This window comes from Tursiops truncatus, chromosome 11, assembly GCF_011762595.2.
Source record: "Tursiops truncatus isolate mTurTru1 chromosome 11, mTurTru1.mat.Y, whole genome shotgun sequence".
NCBI classification, from domain to species: domain Eukaryota; kingdom Metazoa; phylum Chordata; class Mammalia; order Artiodactyla; family Delphinidae; genus Tursiops; species Tursiops truncatus.
Genome location: NC_047044.1, coordinates 24455767 through 24477574, shown reverse-complemented (window position 1 = coordinate 24477574; position 21808 = coordinate 24455767). Strand labels below are relative to the sequence as shown.

Here is a 21808-nt window from a genome sequence, read left to right as displayed (position 1 = left end):
TGATTGTTGTTTTAAAAGATTTTGGTGACTTTGTCCAAATGGGGCAATGATGGCAATGTGGAGACCAGTCAGGAGTACGGGAGGTAGGAGCTGCTTTTATAACATATTTGACAGATGGTTATTTTTTAAAATCCAAAATTGTTTCTTTTTATAACTATAGGAACTTCTGTAAGCATAAAAGTTCATTTTATCTAAAATATAGATTTTTTTTTTTTTTTTTTTTTTTTTGCGGAACGCGGGCCTCTCACTGTTGTGGCCTTTCCTGCTGTGGAGCACAGGCTCCGGATGCACAGGCCCAGCGGCCATGGCTCACGGGCCCAGCCGCTCCATGGCGTGTGGGATCCTCCCGGACCGGGGCACGAACCCGCGTCCCCTGCATTGGCAGGCAGACTCCCAACCACTGCACCACCAGGGAAGCCCCTAAAATATAGATTTTGATCATATCAGCAATGTCCTTAAATTTACAGTGTGATGTATTTAGAGTGTGATATATTTTAAAGGTATGCTTTTGTTATAAGCACATAAAATTTTGATATTCTGTTTATACAGTTATGATTTTTGTTTTAGAAAATTCTAAGTATCCAACAGCAACTATAAGCAAATAGCAAACAAAAATATATTAACATTCTTTTCTTAAATGATGTACATTACATAGTATGTATTATATTTTCCGTATTTAATTATTATGTAAGCCATTCCCAATGAGCAGTCTTAACTTGAACTTATGGTACACTTAAAAAAAAATTCTCTTATTATATAACCTTGATTGATTTAACGAAGCTGGTATTTTTCTTTTATGAGTAACAAACCTACTCATCATTATCTAATCTGTAAGGTTTGGAAGAATTAACTCTTTCATCTACATAATTTAAGAATTCTATCAAGACTTGGTGAATTTCTTGGATTCATTATATTTATTCTAATACTATAGCATTTCATGAAGCAGCAAATGAACGTGAAAAGGGTAAAACAAACAAACAAACAAAGCAAAACACATTTACCTTTTTAAACTTCTATGGGCTGTATTTGCCACACTCTTTATTTGGCGTGGTTATTTACTACATGGTACATGTATATATTTTCCTACCCCTAAATATTATTAATCAGTCCATGAAGGTAGGAGTACCCTGTACCCCCTCTTCCCTTGTCACTCAGTCATTATCATTTAATTACCTGAATGAATTAATTGACATGTTTTTGTTGAGGTTGTTCCATTAATATCCCAACATGTACACGGTAAATATTGATACTAGAGCCATCTTCAGTCCTTTAAGTTTAGCTTCCTGTCTGTATTAGTCAGCTTGGGCTACTAATTACTAACTAGTAATTACTAATTAGTCAGTTTGGGCTGCCGTAACAAAATACCATAGACTGGGTGGCTTAAGCAACAGAAATTTGTTTTCTCACAGATCTGGAGGCTAGAAGTCCCAGACAAGGGTCTGGCAGGATCAGTTTCCAGTGGGAGCTCTCTTCCTGGCTTGCAGATGTCCACTCAGTTCTCATATAGCCTTTCCTCTGTGCAAGCACAGAGAGACAGAGACGGGGCTGTGGCGGGGAGCCGGTTAGAGAGACAGAGAGAGAGAGAGAGAGAGAGAGAGAGAGAGAGAGAGAGAGCGCGAACAAGCTCTCTGGTGTCTCTTTTTAGAATGGATTAATCCCAGTGGACTAGGGCCCCACCCTTATGACCTCATTTAACCTTAATTACTTCCTTAGAGTCTCCCTCTCCAAATACAGCTACTGTGGATTAGGGCTTCAACATATGAATTTTGAGGGGACGCACACATTCAGTCCATAACACCATTCTTTTCTAGAAATGTATGAGATAGGATTGGACGACTGCTAAGAGAAATTTGGATTTTTCCTAGAAGCATTAATAATTTCCGAGAGGGGGGGAAGGAGTAAATATTAACTAAATGAGTGAACAAAACAGGCAGTGATCTGCTACCCTTTGAATTCTGATCAGAAACCATGTAGGAAGCATAGCCCTAAACTGACTGGGTATTTGAACCCTGGAACTCTCTATACAAAAGCAAAAAAAATAAGAACAAGGAATTATTTTCCCTAGTCGTTTATATTCATTCATTCATTCTTTCAACAAGTATGTATTGAGTACTGACATATACTAGACATTCACTACTCTTGGGGGCTGGGCAATGAATAATATACATGAGGTCCTTGCCCTCAGGGAGTTCATATTCCAGAGGACTGGAAGGCCCAGTAATATACTGGCTACGAGCATAGATGCACCCTGCCTCAGTTTCATCAACTGTATATTTTGGATACCAATATTACCCATCTCAGTTGTTACGAAAATGAAATGAAAAATATTCATGTTAGCAAAAGACCCAGAATAGGCAAAACAATACTGAAGAAGAACAAAGTTGGAGGACTGACACTACCTGACTTCAAGACTTACTATAAAGCTACACTAACCAAGACAGCGTGGTATGACAAAAGAATGGACAAATAGATCAAAGGCACGGAATAAAGAGCCCAGACTGACATAAATATAGTCAACTGGTCTTTCACAAAGGAGTAATGGCAATACAATGGAGCAAAGACAGTCTTTTTAACAATAGTGTTGGAACAACTGGACATGCACATGTGAAAAATTGAATCTAGACACAGACTTTTACACCCTTCCCCAAAATTAACTCAAAATGGATCACAAACCTAAATGTTGTATGCTGTAAAACTCCTAGAAGATAATGTAGGAGAAATCTAGATGACCGTGGGTTTGGCAATGACTTTTAAGATACAACACCAAAGGCATAATCCATGAAAGAAAGAACTGATAAAATGGACTTCATTAAAATTAAAAATTTCTGCCCTGTGAAAGACACTGTCAAGCGAATGAAAGCCAAGCCACAGACTGGGAGAAAATACTTGCAAAAGACATATCTGATAGGACTACTATCCAAAATATACATAGAACTCTAGAAACTCAGCGTTAGGAAAACAAACAACCTGATTTAAAAAACGAGCCAAAAACCTTAACAGTCATCTACCCAAGGAAGATATACAAATGGCAAATACATATATGAAAAGATGCTCTAAATCATATGTTATCAGGAAGATGCAAGTTAAAACAATGAGATGCCACTACACACCTATTAGAATGACCAAAATCCAGAACAATGAGAACACCAAATGCTGACAAGGATGTGGGTCAATAGGAAAATTCTCATTCACTGCTGGTGGAAATGCAAAGAGGTACAGCCACTTTTGAAGATAGCTTGATGTTTTCTTACAAAACTGAACACACTCTTACCATATAATCCAGCAGTTGTGATCCTTGGTATTTACCCAGAGGAGTTGAAAACTTATGTCCATATGAAAATCTGCACATGGATGTTAATAGCAGCTTTACTCAAATTGCTGAGACTAGGATGCAAACAAGATGTCTCTCAGTAAGTAAACTGATAAACTGTGGTATATACAGACAATGGAATATTATTCAATGCTAAAAGAAAATGAGCTATCAGGCCATGGAAAAAACATGGGTGAGTCTTACATGCAGATTACTAAGTGAAAGAAGCCAATCAGAAAATGCTACATATATATGATTCCAACTATATGACATTTTGAAAAAGGCAAAACTATGGAGAGAGTTAAAAGTTCAATGGTTGCCTGGGGTTAGTGGGGAAGGAGTGATGAACAGGCAGAGCACAGACGATTTTTAGGGCAGGGAAACTACTCTGTATGATACAATGGTGGATACATGTCATTATACATTTGTCCAAACCCATAGAATGGACAACACCAAGGATATACACTAATGTAAACTATGGACACTGGGTGATAATGATGTGTCAGTGTAGGTTCATTAATTGTTAACAAATGTACCACTTTGGTGGGTGATGTTGATAATGGAGGAGGCTGTGCCTGTGTGGGAGACGGGGGTATACAGGGAACCTCTATACTTTCTGCTCAGTTTTTCTGTGGACTTAGAACTACTCTAAAAAATAAAGTCAATTTTAAAAAATGCATACAAAGAGTATAGTCCCAATGTTCATAGCAGCAGTATTTATAATAGCTAAGATATGGAAACAACCTGTGTCCTTCAACAGATGAATGGATAAAGAAGATGTGATACACACACACACACACACACACACACACGTGCGCACACACACAATGGAATATTACTCAGCCATAACAAAGAATAAAATCTTGCCATTTGCAACAACGTGGATAGACTTGGAGGGCATTATGCTAGGTGAAAGAAGTCAGACAGAGAATGACGAATACTGTATGATATCACTTATATGTGGAATCTAAAAAATACAACAAACTAGTGAATATAACAAAAAAGAAACAGACTCCCAGACATAGAGAACAAACTAGTGGTTTGTTCTAGAAGGGGAGAGGGGAAAGATGGAGGTAGGGGATTAAGAGGTACAAACTACTATGTATAAAATAAATAAGCTACAAGGATATATTGTACAGCACAGGAAATATAGTCAATATTTGATAATAACTATAAATGGAGTATAGCCTTTAAAAATTGTGAATCACTATGTTGTACATCTAAAACATATAATATTATAAATCAACTATACCCCAATAAAAATAGTAAAATTAAAAAAATAAAATCATTAAAAATGCATATAAAGAACTATCAGTGCTTGGTATAAAGGAAACAATACTTTTAACCATAATTACATTTATCAATAATTAGACATTAACAATAAAGCACATTAAAAAGAGCATGGACTTCCCTGGTGGCGCAGTGGTTAAGAATCCGCCTGCCAATGTAGGGTACATGGGTTCAAGCCGTGGTCTGGGAAGATCCCACATGCCGTGGAGCAACTAAGCCTGTGCACCACAACTACTGAGCCTGTGCTCTAGAGCCCACGAACCACAACTACTGAAGCCCGTGTGCCACAACTATTGAAGCCCGGGCGCCTAGAGCCCCTGCTCCACAACGAGAAGCCACCGCAATGAGAACCCCACGCACCACAACGAAGAACAGCCCCCAATCCCTGCTCGCCGCAACTAGAGAAAGCCTGTGCTAAGCAAGGAAGACCCAACGCGCCCAAAATACATAAATTTATAAAAAACCCCACCTGAATACCTAAAAAAAAAGAGCACAAGGTAAGTTTTTAAGGATTGCTTGCTAATTTAGGTTTCCTGCTGACTTTGAGGATATCATTTTACTTTATGATTTTTACAGTGCCACCTCTTTGTTTAATATCTGGACCAAATACGCCCCCCGGCTGCCAGCTGCCTATTACAACGAAAAGCTTCTGAAGGTTGGAGATAGACTTTGTGAAATGAAAGTAAGTACCTCCGGAGTAGAAAGAGCCCAAATGAAACTCATTTGCCTAATTATTATCCTTTTGATACCATTCCTATTTTACATGATTTGATTTTTTTTCTTAGAAATATATAAGGGAATACATACAAATTTTAATGAGGCACAGTAGCCAAAAAAGTGTTCACTCTAAAATTTTGTGGTTGGGATTCTCCAGTGGTGAGAGATTCCTTAACAGAAAGACGGTTGGCGGAGCATAAGCACAGCCTCTGGTTAACAGAGGGTGTGGTAGGCGCCCGACAGGAAATGCTGAGTCATCATGTTCCTACCTTACACAAAGGAGCCCAGACACCACTTCCTGTTGTTTTTCACCTGGCTGGCCTTGCCCAGCAGACAGCTCTCATAGCTCCTGGCCTTGCTGCTATGTTGCTTGCTTCCAGGTGCCTTGTTTTAATGACTTTCAGCTCCTTCTTTACATTTTGCTGTACGTATCAGTAATTACAGCGGTCATTCCATACATACCCTGTTTCTTGCTCAGTGTTGTATTCCAACCGAGTTTGTGCCCTTTTTCTAGTTCTATATCAATGCGGAAGTATTGGATTGCTGTGGATTCATGGACTTAGTTTGGTAAGACCACACCATGGCTGGGTTTTCAGTGAACGAAAATGTGAATTTTCCCCCTAAGGTCTGGCACAGGCCCAAATTTTTTCAAATTAAATATGAGCCTTTGGCACACGTGGGATCCTTGGACCAAGAGTTATTTTATACAAAGTGATTTTACGCCAGACACCAGCAGTATTCAGTCTGTTATCGAGCCAGGTCCATTTTCCCCATGCAGAGAGAGCCAAATGCTGAGCCGCTGAGGTTTGCAGCAGAGAAAGAGTTTATTCACAAGGCAGCCAAGCGAAGAACGAGTCTCAGATCCGCCTCCCCTAAGGCGAGGGAGTTGGGATATTTACGAGATATAAGCAGAGTGGTTTTAGGCACGGGGAAAGATGACTGGCGGTAGGGAAAATGGTGAGGTAGTCGGTGTTCTGCGCAGGTGCATCTGGGCTACGTGCTTCTGTGTATTCAAAATGGAGGCTTTTAGCAGGACCGGAGGGCGGAGTTTTCCAACCTCTGACGTCAAAAGGCCATTCAAGGGACACCTGCGCAGGCCCAGTTTTAGGGTCGGTGGTCCCAACCAGCCCCAGCCGGCTCGCCGTGGGCAAGAGCTGACTTGAACTTCCTGTGAAACGGCTGAGCTGAGTGAAGCCGGGAAGTTATGTAATTTAAGAGAGGAAAAAAGAGGGAAAAACAAAACTACAGCGGGCTTAATCAGTGAAGGTAGTTCACAAACTTCTTTCTTTCCTTCCTTTCCAAGCCGTTCCCTTATCTGTTCTGTAAGACAAGCTTACGAATTTCTGTTTGTCATGAGCTTCTGTTAACTCCGTGGGGGCAGTTTCAAGTCTCCTCAATCTACCGTTTCTCAGCTTCATTTCCCTCCTCCATTTCTATTTTCTGGACTTGAATCTTTTTGATCTGGGAGGGAAAGTTACCAAATAGAGGCTAAGATGTGGAGGAACTTTCATAAGGAAGCACTAAGATATATTTTCTGCTGCTGAAATTAGAGAATCATCTTAGCTCCATGTAATTGGACCATACGGAATTTGGAAAACCACAGAAAAAAGCCCCAGGTGAGATCCAACTTGTAAGCTATATTCATGTGAAGTGGAATAATAGTTTTGACCAGAATTAGAGGCCTGCCCCCCTATTTTTTATGCTTCTTCTCAACATAATAAGAAGCTGGTGATACACAGCCCAGTTTGGGGTGGTTTGAGGAGTATCCAGGTGGGTGGAGGGAAGAAGAAGGAGCATTTTACAGGTTGATAAAGCAAGTTGATGTTGGATAGTGGCTAACGATTCAGAATATTTCAGGTAAGATATTTACAAATTTACTTAGAGGAACAAAGAAAAGGTTTTAACTACTTTACAGTGATGGGAAAGTGGGCCGGTAAAGGTATTTGTAATCCTGGAAACAAAGTTGAGTGGTTACTTTGGTTTCTAGAATCTAGTTTTATTTTAGTTACAGTAGAACTCATCTTGTTGGACCATGCTTGTTTTGAACCTAGATTTGAATTCATTACGTGAATCAAGTTAGAGCGAAAAGATTCAGAATTAATTAGTGAGCAAGTAACAAACAAGTCAATAGAAATAGAAACAAAACAGCGTTTGACTGTGGTGCCTCCTGAGGGGCGAGGTCACCCAATAGGCAGTTCACACCCAGGGCAGCTGCTTTTCCTGGAAACACAGTTGCAGGGGAGGAAAGCAGAGAAAGGGTTGCAGCTGAGTCATATGTAAAACCCTGCTCACATCCACCGCCCTGAAACTCTCCAGGTCAACTGTGCCCCGTGGGCTTCAGAAATGAGGCATCAGACTTTGTAATTGGAATGTAAGCATGAATTAGAACTAACAAGCATCATAGCATCTTAGACTTTTTTGATTCATCCTGATATAATTTAAGAGACTGTCGACAGATGAGCCAGCTCATCCCCTGCATTTTTCTCTTCTCCTTTCTTTCCTTCCTTCCTTTTTTCTCCCTCCCTTCTTTTCTCCCTCCTTCCCGCTTTTGTCCCTCCCTTTCTGCCCTCTCCTACTCTTTCTTTTTTGGAGCTTAGGAGGTATCAGAGAAGCAGGGCTGGTTATACAACTCCTCTACCTCTCTCACTGAGTTTGTGGGTTACCATGATCTGTTGAGGTTAAACCTTTGGTTTTTGAGTATATCCAGGTTATTACCACACACAGTGCCCTGGTGAATATTCCCATCTTTGAGGTCATGATGGTCTCATCTCATAATTGGCTTGTTGTGAGGAGAATTAAATGAAATAATGCACATGCATTGCCAAGCACAATGTCTGTTAAGTTTGTGTTTGGAAATAGTAGTGATAATGGTGTCATGGTGATAGTAATAGCAGTAATAGTAATAATCAACATTGACAGTATTAAGAATAATATGAATATTACCGAATTTTAATAATGATAAGCAAAAGGATATTTTGAAACCTTCATCAAATCCTCTTTTTATTTCAGGAATATAAATTGGCCCTTTTACAGTGCTATGGGAGATATCTTCAGCAGTTCAGCATCAACTTTGACGAGAATAAAGCAGATGTGAACCAATTCAAAAGCGTCTTTTTTCCAAAAGGCTTTGAAGACAAAAGTGCTGCGCATACGGTAAGATGAAAGCAGTAGCTAAAATAGCTACCATTTATGATTATGCAATAGTCTGTCCTTTACTTGACAGCTTCTAAATGTCTTTCATTTGCTTAGCATGGTATTTACTTGTGTGCTGTAAGTTACTTAATAAATATTTTCTGTGCTGGATGAGAAAGTGCACTTATTAAATTTTGTAAAGATGCTTTGGAGATTGTGTCACTATAATCACTTATTCATCCAGGAGACAGTATTTATTATTATTATTATAACTCGTATTGGTAGAATGCTTTTAGTCTACAAAGTACTTTAGAAAACATTGGATCCTCACAATAACTCTATGAGTTAGATACTGTTATTATCCCTATTGTACAAGAGAGAAAACGAAAGCTAATCACACAGTATAATAAGTAGTGGCTCTGGAGAGGAAACAGATCTTTTGATACAAAAGAAATTTTATGCTTTTTTCTACTATACCAGTATTATTATGTTAATTGCTACCAATGAGTCACTGGTAGAGCAGTTACCATGTGCTAGGTAGTCTTCTAAATGCATTATATGAATTGCTATCTTGCAGCCTCATTGCAGTCCTAAGAGACGGGTACTATTATGCCTCTTTTACAGATGAAGAAACTGAGGCTTATTGGAGAGTGAGAAATCCAGCCCTCTTAAAGCAGTGGGCAGAGCTGGTGTTTGAACCCTAATCAGTCTGACTGCAAGGCTATGTTATTCCAAATTTAATGATTATTCTAGGCCTTGGAAACAACATGTGGTTTAATAAGCAGAAAAGATCAAGCATCTTTGAAGGCACATTCAGTTTGCCTGTGACATAGGTGCATGAATGAGGATACTGCGCAATGTGAGTGGGTGCTTAAATTGTCTGGCGGGGACGGGTGGGCATCCTGATACCAACAAGTAATTCTTGGGACACCAGGTGAATGTCCTACAGTTCAACTCTATTCTGACTATCTACCCAGAGACAGTGTCAGATCCCACAGGTTAAGGGATCAGTCTTACAAAACCACCCCCTCCCACTTCAGATGCCAGTCGCAAGCTCAGGTCATTACCTGTAATTCTGACTGACTGGCTATAAATCAGAGGTTCCCGCGACCCCCTCCTTGGGCCGGATAATTTGCTGCAGTGGTTCACAGAACTCGTGGAAACATTTTACTTACTAGATTACAGATTTATTATAAAAGGATATAATATAACTCAGCAACAGCCAGAGGGAAGAGATACATAGAGCAAGGCGTGGGGAAAGGGTGCGGGGCTTCAGTGGCCTCTGCAGACACACCACTCTCCCAGCACCTCCACCTGTTCATCACCCTGGAAGCTTCCCAAGCCCCATCCTTTTGGGTTTTTATGGAGGATTCATAGCATAGGCATGATTGATTGCATCATTGGCCATTGGTGATAGATTCAACTTCCAGCCCCTCCCCCCTTCCCTGGAGGTCAGGGGCTGGGACTGAAAGTGCTAAACCTCTAATCACATGGTTGGCTCCACAGGCAGCTAACCTCCATCCTTAGGCACTTTACAAAAGTACCTCATGAACATAGCAGAACATATCTTTGTCACTCTTAACACTTAGGAAATTCCAAGGGTTTTCGGAGAGCTAGGAACTGTGGATGAAAACCAGATACATATGAGAAATATATTTTGGCCAACTGAATGACCAAATCCATATTTCTTATAAACTGTAATATCTCAGTGCCCCATTGGGAAGAGTGTGGAATGAAAAGTTTGAATTTTTAAGGCCCCTCCTGTATCACCCTGATCCAGGCTTCCGTATCTCTCTCTTACACTGTTGAATTATTCTGCTTCCATTTCCACTCAGCCTCCCTAGCTGTGAAACCAACTACATGGTGGCTAGAAATAGCTTACATGTATCCAAGCACGAAGTCTGCCTGGTAGAGTAAGGCTCATTTGTGTTACTAAGACTCTCCACTCCCAGTAGTAATGATGATTCTCTAGCCAAAATCTCTCTTCTGAACTCATCTATCCAGTTAACATCATAAAGATCTCACACTCGTCGTGTCCAAAACTGAACTCATCTTTTTTTCTTCCATAATTGGCTCCAGCCAGTAACCCAAGCAGGAAACTGTTGCAGACCACTCTGCTCTTTTACCTCCCACTTCTTTTTTTTAACATGTTTATTGGAGTATAATTGCTTTACAATGGTGTGTTAGTTTCTGCTGTATAATAAAGTGAATCAGCTATACATAAACATATATTCCCATATCTCCTCCCTCTTGTGTCTGCCTCACCCTCCCTATCCCACCCCTCTAGGTGGACGCAAAGCACCGAGCTGATCTCCCTGTGCTACGTGGCTACTTCCCACTAGCTATCTATTTCACATTAGGTAGTGTATATATGTCCATGTCACTCTCTCACTTCGTCCCAGCTTACCCTTCCCCCTTCCGTGTCCTCAAGTCCATTCTCTACGTCTGCATCTTTTTTCCCGTCCTGCCCCTAGGTTCTTCAGAACATTTTCTTTTTTTTTTTTTAGATTCCATGTATATGTGTTACCATATGGTATTTTATCTCTTTCTGACTTACTTCACTCTGTATGACAGTCTCTAGGTCCATCCACCACACTACAAATAATTTAGTTTCTTTTTATGGCTGAGTAATATTCCATTGTATATATGTGCCACATCTTCTTTATCCATTCATCTGTTGATGGACACTTAGGTTGCTTCCATGTCCTGGCTATTGTAAATAGAGCTGCAGTGAACATTGTGGTATATGACTCTTTTTGAATTATGGTTTTTTCAGGGTATATGCCCGGTAGTGGGATTGCTGGGTCATATGGTAATTCTATTTTTAGTTTTTTAAGGAACCATCATACTGTTCTCCATAGTGGCTGTATCAATTTACATTCCCACCAACAGTGCAAGAGGGTTCCCTTTTCTCCACACCCTCTCCAGCATTTATTGTTTGTAGATTTTTTTTTTTTTTTTTGGGAGGGTATGCGGGCCTCTCACTGTTGTGGCCTCTCCCGTTGCGGAGCACAGGCTCTGGACATGCAGGCTCAGTGGCCATGGCTCACAGGCCCAGCCGCTCCGCAGCATGTGGGATCTTCCCGGACCGGGGCACGAACCTGTGTCTCCTGCATCGGCAGGCAGACTCTCAACCACTGCGCCACCAGGGAAGCCCTGTTTGTAGATTTTTTGATGCTGGCCATTCTGACTGGTGTGAGGTGATACCTCACTGTAGTTTTGATTTGCATTTCTCTCATGATTAGTGATGTTGAGCATCCTTTCATGTGTTTGTTGGCAATCTGTATATCTTCTTTGGAGAAATGTCTATTTAGGTCCTCTGCCCATTTTTGGATTGGGTTGTTTGTTTCTTTGATATTGAGCTGCATGAGCTGCCTGTATACTTTGGAGATTAATCCTTTGTCAGTTGCTTTGTTTGCAAATATTTTCTCCCATTCTGAGGGTTGTCTTTTGGTCTTGTTTATGGTTTCCTTTGCTGTGCAAAAGCTTTTAAGTTTCATTAGGTCCCATTTGTTTATTTTTGTATTTATTTCCATTTCTCCAGGAGGTGGGTCAAAAAGGATCTTTCTGTGATGTATGTCATAGAGTGTTCTGCCTATGTTTTCCACTAAGAGTTTTATGGGGTCTGGCTTCACGTTTAGGTCTTTAATCCATTTCGAGTTTATTTTTGTGTATGGTGTTAGGGAGTGTTCCAATTTCATTCTTTTGTATGTAGCTGTACAGTTTTCCCAGCACCACTTACTGAAGAGGCTGACTTCTTTCTCCATTGTATATTCTTGCTTCCTTTATCAAAGATAAGGTGACCATATGTGTGTGAGTTTATCTTTGGGCTTTCTATCCTGTTCCATTGATGTATATTTCTGTTTTTGTGCCACTACCATACTGTCTTGATTACTGTAGCTTTGTAGTATAGTCTGAAGTCAGGAAGACTGATTCCTCCAGCTCTGTTTTGCTTTCTCAAGATTACTTAGGCTGTTAAGGGTCTTTTATGTTTCCATACAAATTGTGAAATTTTTTGTTCTATTTCTGTGAAAAATGCCATTGGTAGTTTGATAGGGATTGCATTGAATCTGTAGATGGCTTTGGGTAGTATAGTCATTTTCACAGTGTTGATTCTTCCAATCCAAGAGCATGGTATATCTCTCCATCTCTTTGTATCAGTTTTAATTTCTTTCATCAGTGTCTTATAGTTTTCTGCATGCAGGTCTTTTGTCTCCTTAGGTAGGTTTACTCCTAGGTATTTTATTTTTTTTGTTGCAACGGTAAATGGGAGTGTTTCCTCAATTTCTCTTTCAAATTTTTCATCATTAGTGTATAGGAATGCAAGAGAATTTTGTGCATTAATTTTATGTCCTGCTACTTTACCAAATTCATTGATTAGCTCTAGTAGTTTTCTGGTAGCATCTTTGGGATTCTCTCTATATATAGTATCATGTCATTTGCAAACAGTAACAGCTTTACTTCTTTTCTGATTTAGATTCTTTTTATTTCTTGTTCTTCTCTGATTGCTGTGGCTAAAACTTCCAAAACTATGTTGAATAATAGTGGTGAGAGTGGGCAACCTTGTCTTGTTCCTGATCTTAGTGGAAATGGTTTCAGTTTTTCACCATGGAGAATGATGTTGTCTGTGGGTTGATCATATATGGCCTTTATTATGTTGAGGTAAGTTCCTGCTGTGCCTACTTTCTGGAGAGTTTTTATCATAAGTGCATGTTGAATTTTGTCAAGTTTTTTCTGCATCTGTTGAGATGATCGTATGGTTTTTCTCCTTCAGTTTGTTAATATGGTGTATCACATTCATTGATTTGCGTATATTGAAGAATCCTTGCATTCCTGGGATAAACCCCACTTGATCATGCTGTATGATCCTTTTAATGTGCTGTTGGATTCTCTTTGCTAGTATTTTGTTGAGAATTTTTGCATCTATGTTCATCAGTGATATTTGCCTGTAGTTTTCTTTTTTTGTGACATCTTTGTCTGGTTTTGGCATCAGGGTGATGGTGGCCTCGTAGAATGAGTTTGGGAGTGTTCCTCCCTCTGCTATATTTTGGAAGAGTTTGAGAAGGATAGGTGTTAGCTCTTCTCTAAATGTTTGAAAGAATTCGCCTGTGAAGCCATCTGGTCCTGGGCTTTTGTTTGTTGGAAGATTTTTTTTTCTTTTTTTTTTTGTGGTACACGGGCCTCTCACTGCTGTGGCCTCTTCCGTTAAGGAGCACAGGCTCCGGACGCTCAGGCCCAACGGGCATGGCTCATGGGCCCAGCTGCTCCGTGGCACGTGGGATCTTCCTGGTCCAGGGCACGAACCCGTGTCCCCTGCATTGGCAGGCGGATTCTCAACCACTGTGCCACCAGGGAAGCCCTGTTGGAAGATTTTTAATCACAGTTTCAATTTCAGTGCTTGTAATTGGTCTGTTTATATTGTCTATTTCTTCCTGGTTCAGTCTTGGGAGGTTGTGCTTTTCTAAGAATTTGTGCATTACTTCCATTCCTTGTCCCTTTTATTGGCATATAGTTGCTTGTAATAATCTCATAATCCTTTGTATTTCTGCAGTGTCAATTGTTACTTCTCCTTTTTCATTTCTAATTCTGATGAATTGAGTCTTCTCCCTTTTTTTCTTGATGAGTCTGGCTAACAGTTTATCAATTTCGTATATCTTCTCAAAGAACCAGCTTTTAGTTTTATTGATCTTTGCTATTGTTTCCTTCATTTCTTTTTTATTTATTTCTGATCTGATCTTTATGATTTCTTTCCTTCTGCTAACTTTGGGGTGTTTTGTTCTTCTTTCTCTAATTGCTTTAGGTGTAAGGTTAGGTTGTTTATGTGAGATGTTTGTTGTTTCTTGAGGTAGGATTGTATTGCTATAAACTTCCCTCTTAGAACTGTTTTTGTTGCATTCCATAGGTTTTGGGTCGTCGTGTTTTCATTGTCATTTGTTTCTAGGTATTTTTTAATTTCCTCTTTGATTTATTCAGTGATCTCTTGGTTATTTAGTAGTGTATTGTTTAGCCTCCATGTGTTTATATTTTTTACAGATTTTTTCCTGTAATTGATATCTAGTCTCATAGCATTGTCAGAAAAGATACTTGATACGATTTCTGTTTTCTTAAATTTACCAAGGCTTGATTTGAGACCCAAGATATGATCTATCCTGAAGAATGTTCCATGAGCACTTGAGAAGTGTATTCTGTTGTTTTTGGGTGGAATGTGTTAAATAAATATCAATTAAGTCCATCTTGTTCAATGTATCATTTAAAGCTTGTGTTTCCTTATTTATTTTCATTTTGGATGATCTGTCCATTGGTGAAAGTGGGGTTTTAAAGTCCCCTACTATGATTGAGTTGCTGTCAATATCCCTTTTTTTTTTTTTTTTGTGGTATGCAGCCCTCTCACTGTTGTGGCCTCTCCCGTTGCAGAGCATAGGCTCTGGACGTGCAGGCTCAGCAGCCATGGCTCATGGGCCTAGCTGCTCCGTGGCATGTGGGATCTTCCCAGACCGGGGCACGAACCTGTGTCCCCTACATCGGCAGGTGGACTCGCAACCACTGCGCCACCAGGGAAACCCCTGTCGATATCCATTTTAATAGCTGTTAGCATTTGCCTTGTGTATTGAGGTGCTCTTACGTTGGGTGCATAAACATTATAGTTGTTACATCTTCTTCTTGAATTGATCCCATGATCATTATGTAGTGTCCTTCTTTGTCCCTTGTAATAGTCTTTATTTTAAAGTCTATTTTGTCTGATATGAGAATTGCTACTCCAGCTTTCTTTTGATTTCCATTTGCATGGAATATCTTTTTCCATCCCCTCACTTTCAGTCTGTATGTGTCCCTAGGTCTGAAGTGGGTCTCTTGTAGACAGCATATATACGGGTCTTGTTTTTGTATCCATTCAGCCAGTCTATGTCTTTTGGTTGGAGCATATATTCCATTTACATTTAAGGTATTTATCGATATGTATGTTCCTGTTACCATTTTCTTAATTGTTTTGGGTTTGTTTTTGTAGGTCTTTTCCTTCTCTTGTGTTTCCTGCCTAGAGAAGTTCCTTTAGCATTTGTTGTGAAGCTGGTTTGGTGGTGCTGAATTCTCTTAGCTTTTGCTTGTCTGTAAAGATTTTAATTTCTCTGTTGAATCTGAATGAGATCCTTGCTGGGTAGAGTAATCTTGGTTGTAGGTTTTTCCCTTTCATCACTTTAAATATGCCCTGCCAGTCCCTTCTGGCTTGTAGAGTTTCTGCTGAAAGATCAACTGTTAACCTTATGGGGATTCCCTTGTATGTTATTTGTTGCTTTTCCCTTGCTGCTTTTAATATTTTTTCTTTGTATTTAATTTTTGATAGGTTGATTAATATGTGTCTTGGTGTGTTTCTCCTTGGATTTGTCCTGTATGGGACTCTCTGTGCTTCCTGGACTTGTTTAACTATTTCCTTTCCCATATTAGGGAAGTTTCAACTGTAATCTCTTCAAATATTTTATCAGTCCCTTTCTTTTTCTCTTTTTCTTCTGGGAGCCATATAATTCAAATGTTGGTGCCTTTAATGTTGTCACAGAGGTCTCTGAGCCTGTCCTCAATTCTTTTCATTCTTTTTTTCTTTATTCTGCTCTGCAGTAGTTATTTCCATTATCTTATCTTCCAGGTCACTTATCTGTTCTTCTGCCTCAGTTATTCTGCTATTGATTCCTTCTAGAGAATTTTTAATTTCATTTATTGTGTTGTTCGTCATTGTTTGTTTGCTCTTTAGTTCCTCTAGATCCTTGTTAAACATTTCTTGTATTTTCCTGATTCTATTTCCAAGATTTTGGATCATCTTTACTCTCATTACTCTGAATTCTTTTTCAGGTAGGCTGCCTATTTCCTCTTCATTTGTTTGGTCTGGTGGGTTTTTACCTTGCTCCTTCATCTGCTGGGTATTTCTCTGTCTTCTCATTTTGCTTATCTTACTGTGTTTGGTGTCTCCTTTTCACAGGCTGCAGGTTCATAGTTCCTGTTGTTTTTGGTGTCTGCCCCCAGTGGGTAAGGTTGGTTCAGTGGGTTTTGTAGGCTTCCCGTTGGAGGGGACTGGTGCCTGTGTTCTGGTGGATGAGGCTGGATCTTGTCTTTCTGGTGGGCAGGACCGTGTCTGGTGGTGTGTTTTGGGGTATCTGTGACCTTATTATGATTTTAGGCAGCCTCTCTGCTAATGGGTGGGTTTGTGTTCCTGTCTTGCTAGTTGTTTACCATGGGGTGTCCAGCCCTGCAGCTTGCTGGTCATTGAGTGAAGCTGCGTCTTAGCATTGAGATGGAAATCTCTGAGAGAGCTTTCTCACCGTTTGTTATTACATGAGGCTGGGAGGTCTCTGGTGGACCAGTGTCCTGAACTTGGCTCTCCCACCTCAGAGGCTCAGGCCTGATACCCGGCCAGAGCACCGAGACCCTGAGCACACAGCAGGCTGAGAGGCTTGTCTGCTCACCCACCTGGGCGGGTCGGGGCTTTGGAGGTCAGATCCCAGGGAGAGGACTCTTACCTCTCATTTCTGATTGTTCACTAAACCCCACTGCCTCAGGCAAGGCTTAAATTTTCCCATTCTTTTTATCCCCCCTTTCAGAGCTCCATTTCAGGGCTCTTTTTTTTTTTTTTTTTAACATCTTTATTGGAGTATAATTGCTTTACAGTGGTGTGTTAGTTTCTGCTTTATAACAAAGTGAATCAGTTATATATATACATATATGCCCGTATCTCTTCCCTCTTGTGTCTGCCTCCCTCCCACCCTACCTATCCCACCCCTCTAGGTGGTCACAAAGCACCGAGCTGATCTCCCTGTGCTATGCGGCTGCTTCCCACTAGCTATCTGTTTTACGTTTGGTAGTGTATATATGCCCATGCCACTCTCTCACTTTGTCCCAGCTTACCCTTCCCCCTCCCCGTATCCTCAAGTCCATTTTCTAGTAGGTCTGTGTCTTTAGTCCCGTCTTACCCCTGGGTTCTTCATGACCTTTTTTTTTTTTTTCTTAGATTCCATATATATGTGTTAGCATACAGTATTTGTTTTTCTCTTTCTGACTTACTTCACTCTGTATGACAGACCCTAGGTCCATCCACCTCACTACAAATAACTCAATTTCGTTTCTTTTTATGGCTGAGTAGTATTCCATTGTATATATGTGCCACATCTTCTTTATCCATTCATCTGTCGAGGGACACTTAGGTTGCTTCCATGTCCCGGCTATTGTAAATAGAGCTGCAATGAACATTGTGGCACATGACTCTTCTTGAATTATGGTTTCTCAGGACAACCTCAGAGGCCTTTGATCTCTCCTAGCTCCTGCATGTAGCTTTGTCTTCCATCTGCTTTGCATCTTTCACACTTTTGTCAGAATTAATTTCTAAAGTGTAAATCAAATAATTGTACTCCATTGCTCTTTGGATTTGCCCTTTTGCCGTAGTCCATATTCCTTGCAATGGTGTGGAAGCTCTCCATGTTTTGACCATGGACCACCTCTATAGCCTAATTTATCTTAAACCTTCTCATCCAACTTTAAAAAAGACTTTCAAATCAGTGACCACAGCAAGCACCTCAAGCATTCCTAACACTGTGTGTGCCTGGAACACTTTTCCCTCTGTCAAGAGCCTTGTCTTCCTCATCTTTGACTCCCTGTTGCTTAGTGTGTGGCAAACAGGTGGTCAGCAAACATTTGCTGAAGGAATTGTGTAAATGGTAATAATTACATCTGAATTAATATGTTAACATGCCATTGTGGGGCTTTACAAAAATTGATTCAATTCTATATTCTTGGAAGTAGGATTTTGTACTTTTTTTTTGCTTTTGAAAATTTTTTTGACTAAGGAAAGGTGATCTTAACTAAATGAATGCTTTGAAGAAACCTATTTTACTGTGTTTCTTTCCATATGTTAGTCCAATAAGGCTGCTGTAACAAAAATCCAGAGATTGGATGGCTTAAACAACATTTATTGCTCACAGTTCTGGAGACTGGGAAATGCACGATCAGGGTGCTGGAAAATTCAGTGTCTGATAAGGGCCTGATTCCCCCTGTGTCCCCATATGGCAGACGGCGAGGTTGCAACATATAAATTTTGGGAGGACACATTCAGTCTATTGACCTCTACTAATTTATTGAATCAGTTAAGAAGAATCGTTTCCATTTTAGTTTTGTACATTTTAAGAAGTGCTTTCCTAAGTTGCATAAACGTTATTTATATTCTTTTTCTTTTCCTCATGTGTTTCAGTTTCATGCTTTAAGTGGCAGAAATATTTGCAACTACCAGCTGGTCTGTGACAGTGACATGAACCTGCAGAATAAAGAATCTGTGGCCCGGTGTCTCCATATCTTGTCCTCCTTAAGGCTCATCATGCAGGTGGCTTTGCCACAGGAGCAACTTTGCTGGATTATATTCAATGGTATATGTCAGTGTCTTTTATTTTTCATTGTGTCTTTCAGAAAGGTATTTAAATACTAAGTTTGACGGTGACTTGATTACCTTGTGATTTAAAACATGTTCATTTCCTCTTAGGGGCAAGACAGGAATAAAGATGCAGACCTACTAGAGAATGGACTTGAGGACATGGGGAGGGGGAAGGGTAAGCTGTGACAAAGTGAGAGAGTGGCATGGGCATATATACACTACCAAACGTAAAATAGATAGCTAGTGGGAAGCAGCCGCATAGCACAGGGAGATCAGCTCGGTGCTTTGTGACCACCTAGAGGGGTGGGATAGGGAGGGTGGGAGGGGGGAGGCAGACGCAAGAGGGAAGAGATATGGGGACATATGTATATATAGAACTGATTCACTTTGTTATAAAGCAGAAACTAACACACTCTTATAAAGCAATTTAATAAAGATGTTATTTCCTAATAGGATACTTGCGGGCTTTTTTACATTTTTATTATATTTCAGTTTGTCCTTATGAGCAGGGACTTATACAGCATGTCTGTGGGTTTTCTGCTCAAGGGAGGGTCAGAGGCTGTGGGGATAATCAGTTTCACATATATACAAAATAGGGACCACAGTTAGTAAGTAAATATAAATGGGGAAGGATCGGAGGACAGGTTAGATCGTTTCTAAGCATCATGCATTTATTGGTCCTCTCCATGAATACTTGGCCAATGACCAGGGCTTCCTGTGCATCAGCCTTCTTGTCCTGCTTGATTTTGAGTGAGGAGCTCTGAGAACGTGCATGTATGTATGTGTATAGTGTATTTACATACATATATATGCATCGTACAGATACACATATGTACAGGTATATGCATTATATATGTATTATATATGTCTCATGAAATGAATCTTATCTGTCGAAATGTAGCATTTGTTTTTTCCTTTTAAGACTTACAATTTAAATTCAACTAAAATTCTCTTTAAAGTTACAATTTGAAGTTACGATGAGTCGCCTGATGAGTCGCCTACAGTATTGTTTTCTGGATAACATATTCCTGAAAGAAAAGTAATAACAGTGTGTTCTGTGTGCCTAAGACCAGGGCAAAATAACCTGGAAGAAAACATATTGGATTTTCTCTCATCCATGGCAACTGACAGTACATTTCCTAGCCTTTTACTTCCTTGATCTCCCCAAATCATTTGACATTTTGATTGTAATTAGACCTTACATTTGCTACCAGAGGTAAGGCTGACTCTGGAAGACATTTTTCAGTCCAGTGATTGTTAAGCTTTTGGGCCTCCTCATCCTCAGAGTTGCCACGGCTGTCTCTGCACCTGGATTGCTCACACATCTTGGCAGGGATTGAACAGGCAGAGCTTCTGTACTCAGGAAGGAGTGATAGGCCTGAGGGTTGGGCCCTGCAGTCAGGCTTTGCTTGAAAGGTGGAAATGATGCACCTGTCTGAAACCCTTTTCAGATCACACACAAAACCCCCCAATATTCTTAAAAAAAAAAAAGGCTGAACGATTTCTGTATCTTCTACATCCTTTTTCTGGTGTGTGCTTTTTCCTTATACATATGAAATCGTGTTCTAGATTTTATCCTGTTTCCTAAATAGTTTTCAGCTCAGCACTATGGTTTTAGAATCTAGCCGTGTTGCTATATGTAAACCTAGTTTGTTAACTCTGCCTGCTGAATTGTATTTGGCAGATAGCTCTGCACCCGTAGGGATGGGTACCTGGTTTGCCCTGCCTCTCTAACTGCACAAATAATTCTGCAGTGAATATCCTTGCGTCTGTCCTTTTATAGACCTGTGTGAGAGTTTTCTGGGACTTATGCCCAGGAGTGAGGCTCCTGGATTGTGGGAGATATATATACTTAGTGTCATTAACTGCTGTTCCTGTTTTAGTTAATTCATCTCAAACTTATTAAGTGCCAGGCATTGTTCTAGATGCTAGGGATACAGTAGTGGACGACAGACAAAAACCCTGTTCTCATGCTTACATAATGCTTCAGGGAGATGATGAACAAGTCAAGACTAAGTGATGTATCAGATGGTGATGAGTGCTATGGAGGAAAGTAGAGCCGAGAAAGGGATTAGGCTGGGCTGGGGCTGGGCTGCAAGTTTATTTTATTTTTTAAAAAAATTTATTTTATTTTATTATTTATTTATTATTATTTATTTTATTTTAATTTTTTTGGCTGCATTGGGTCTTCGTTGCTGCGCACAGGCCTTCTCTAGTTGCGGTGAGTGGGGGCTACTCTGTGGTGGTGCGCGGGCTTCTCATTGCGGTGGCTTCTCTTGTTGTGGAGCACGGGCTCTAGGCACACGGGCTTCAGTAGTTGTGGCATGAGGGTTCAGTAGTTGTGGCTCGCGGGCTCTAGAGCTCAGGCTCAGTAGTTGTGGTGCACAGGCTTAGTTGCTCCGCAGCATGTAGGATCTTCCCACACCAGGGCTCGAACCCATGTCCCCTGCATTGGCAGGCAGATTCTTAACCACTGCGCCACCGGGGAAGTCCCGGGCAGCAGTTTTAAGTGGAATGGTCATGGTAGGCCTCACCTGAGATGAGATGCCGTTGGAGTAAACACCTGACTGAGACATCTGGGTGTTTGGGGGAAGGGCATTCCAACTGGGAGATTAACAAGTGCAAAGAGCTTGTAGTTTTAAAACTTTGGAATTTAAGTCACGAAAAAATAAATTGACCTGCAGTCGGTTTCTCAAAATACATTTGACCTTTCCAGTTAGATGTTAACACTCTTTTAATTGACTATTATACACACACACCCTTGTTTTTAAGACATTTAACCAGTCTTCGTTCTTTCACAAAATCTAACTGGGTAAATGAATGTTGGATAACATCTGACATCTCAACTAACCTGAACCCAACTCATTTGAACCCTCAAATAGTCAAGATTATTTTGGTGGTGGCTATCTTAGATGAAAAGGAGTCACGTGACAAGGCAATAAACTCCGTATTAGGGATTT

At 40.3% G+C, this 21808-nt stretch overlaps 1 protein-coding gene across 2 annotated transcripts in view; it reads left to right on the top strand.

Annotated features, from left to right (window-relative positions):
• CFAP54 (cilia and flagella associated protein 54) overlaps positions 1–21808 on the top strand; it is a 301722-nt gene that overhangs the window by 3942 nt on the left and 275972 nt on the right. For both annotated transcript variants that reach the window (XM_073788328.1, XM_019952057.3), the window contains exons 2-4: positions 5177–5282; positions 8327–8470; positions 18672–18843. In XM_073788328.1, coding sequence (XP_073644429.1) covers positions 5177–5282; positions 8327–8470; positions 18672–18843 — 422 coding nt within the window. The remainder of the gene's footprint in view (positions 1–5176; positions 5283–8326; positions 8471–18671; positions 18844–21808) is intronic.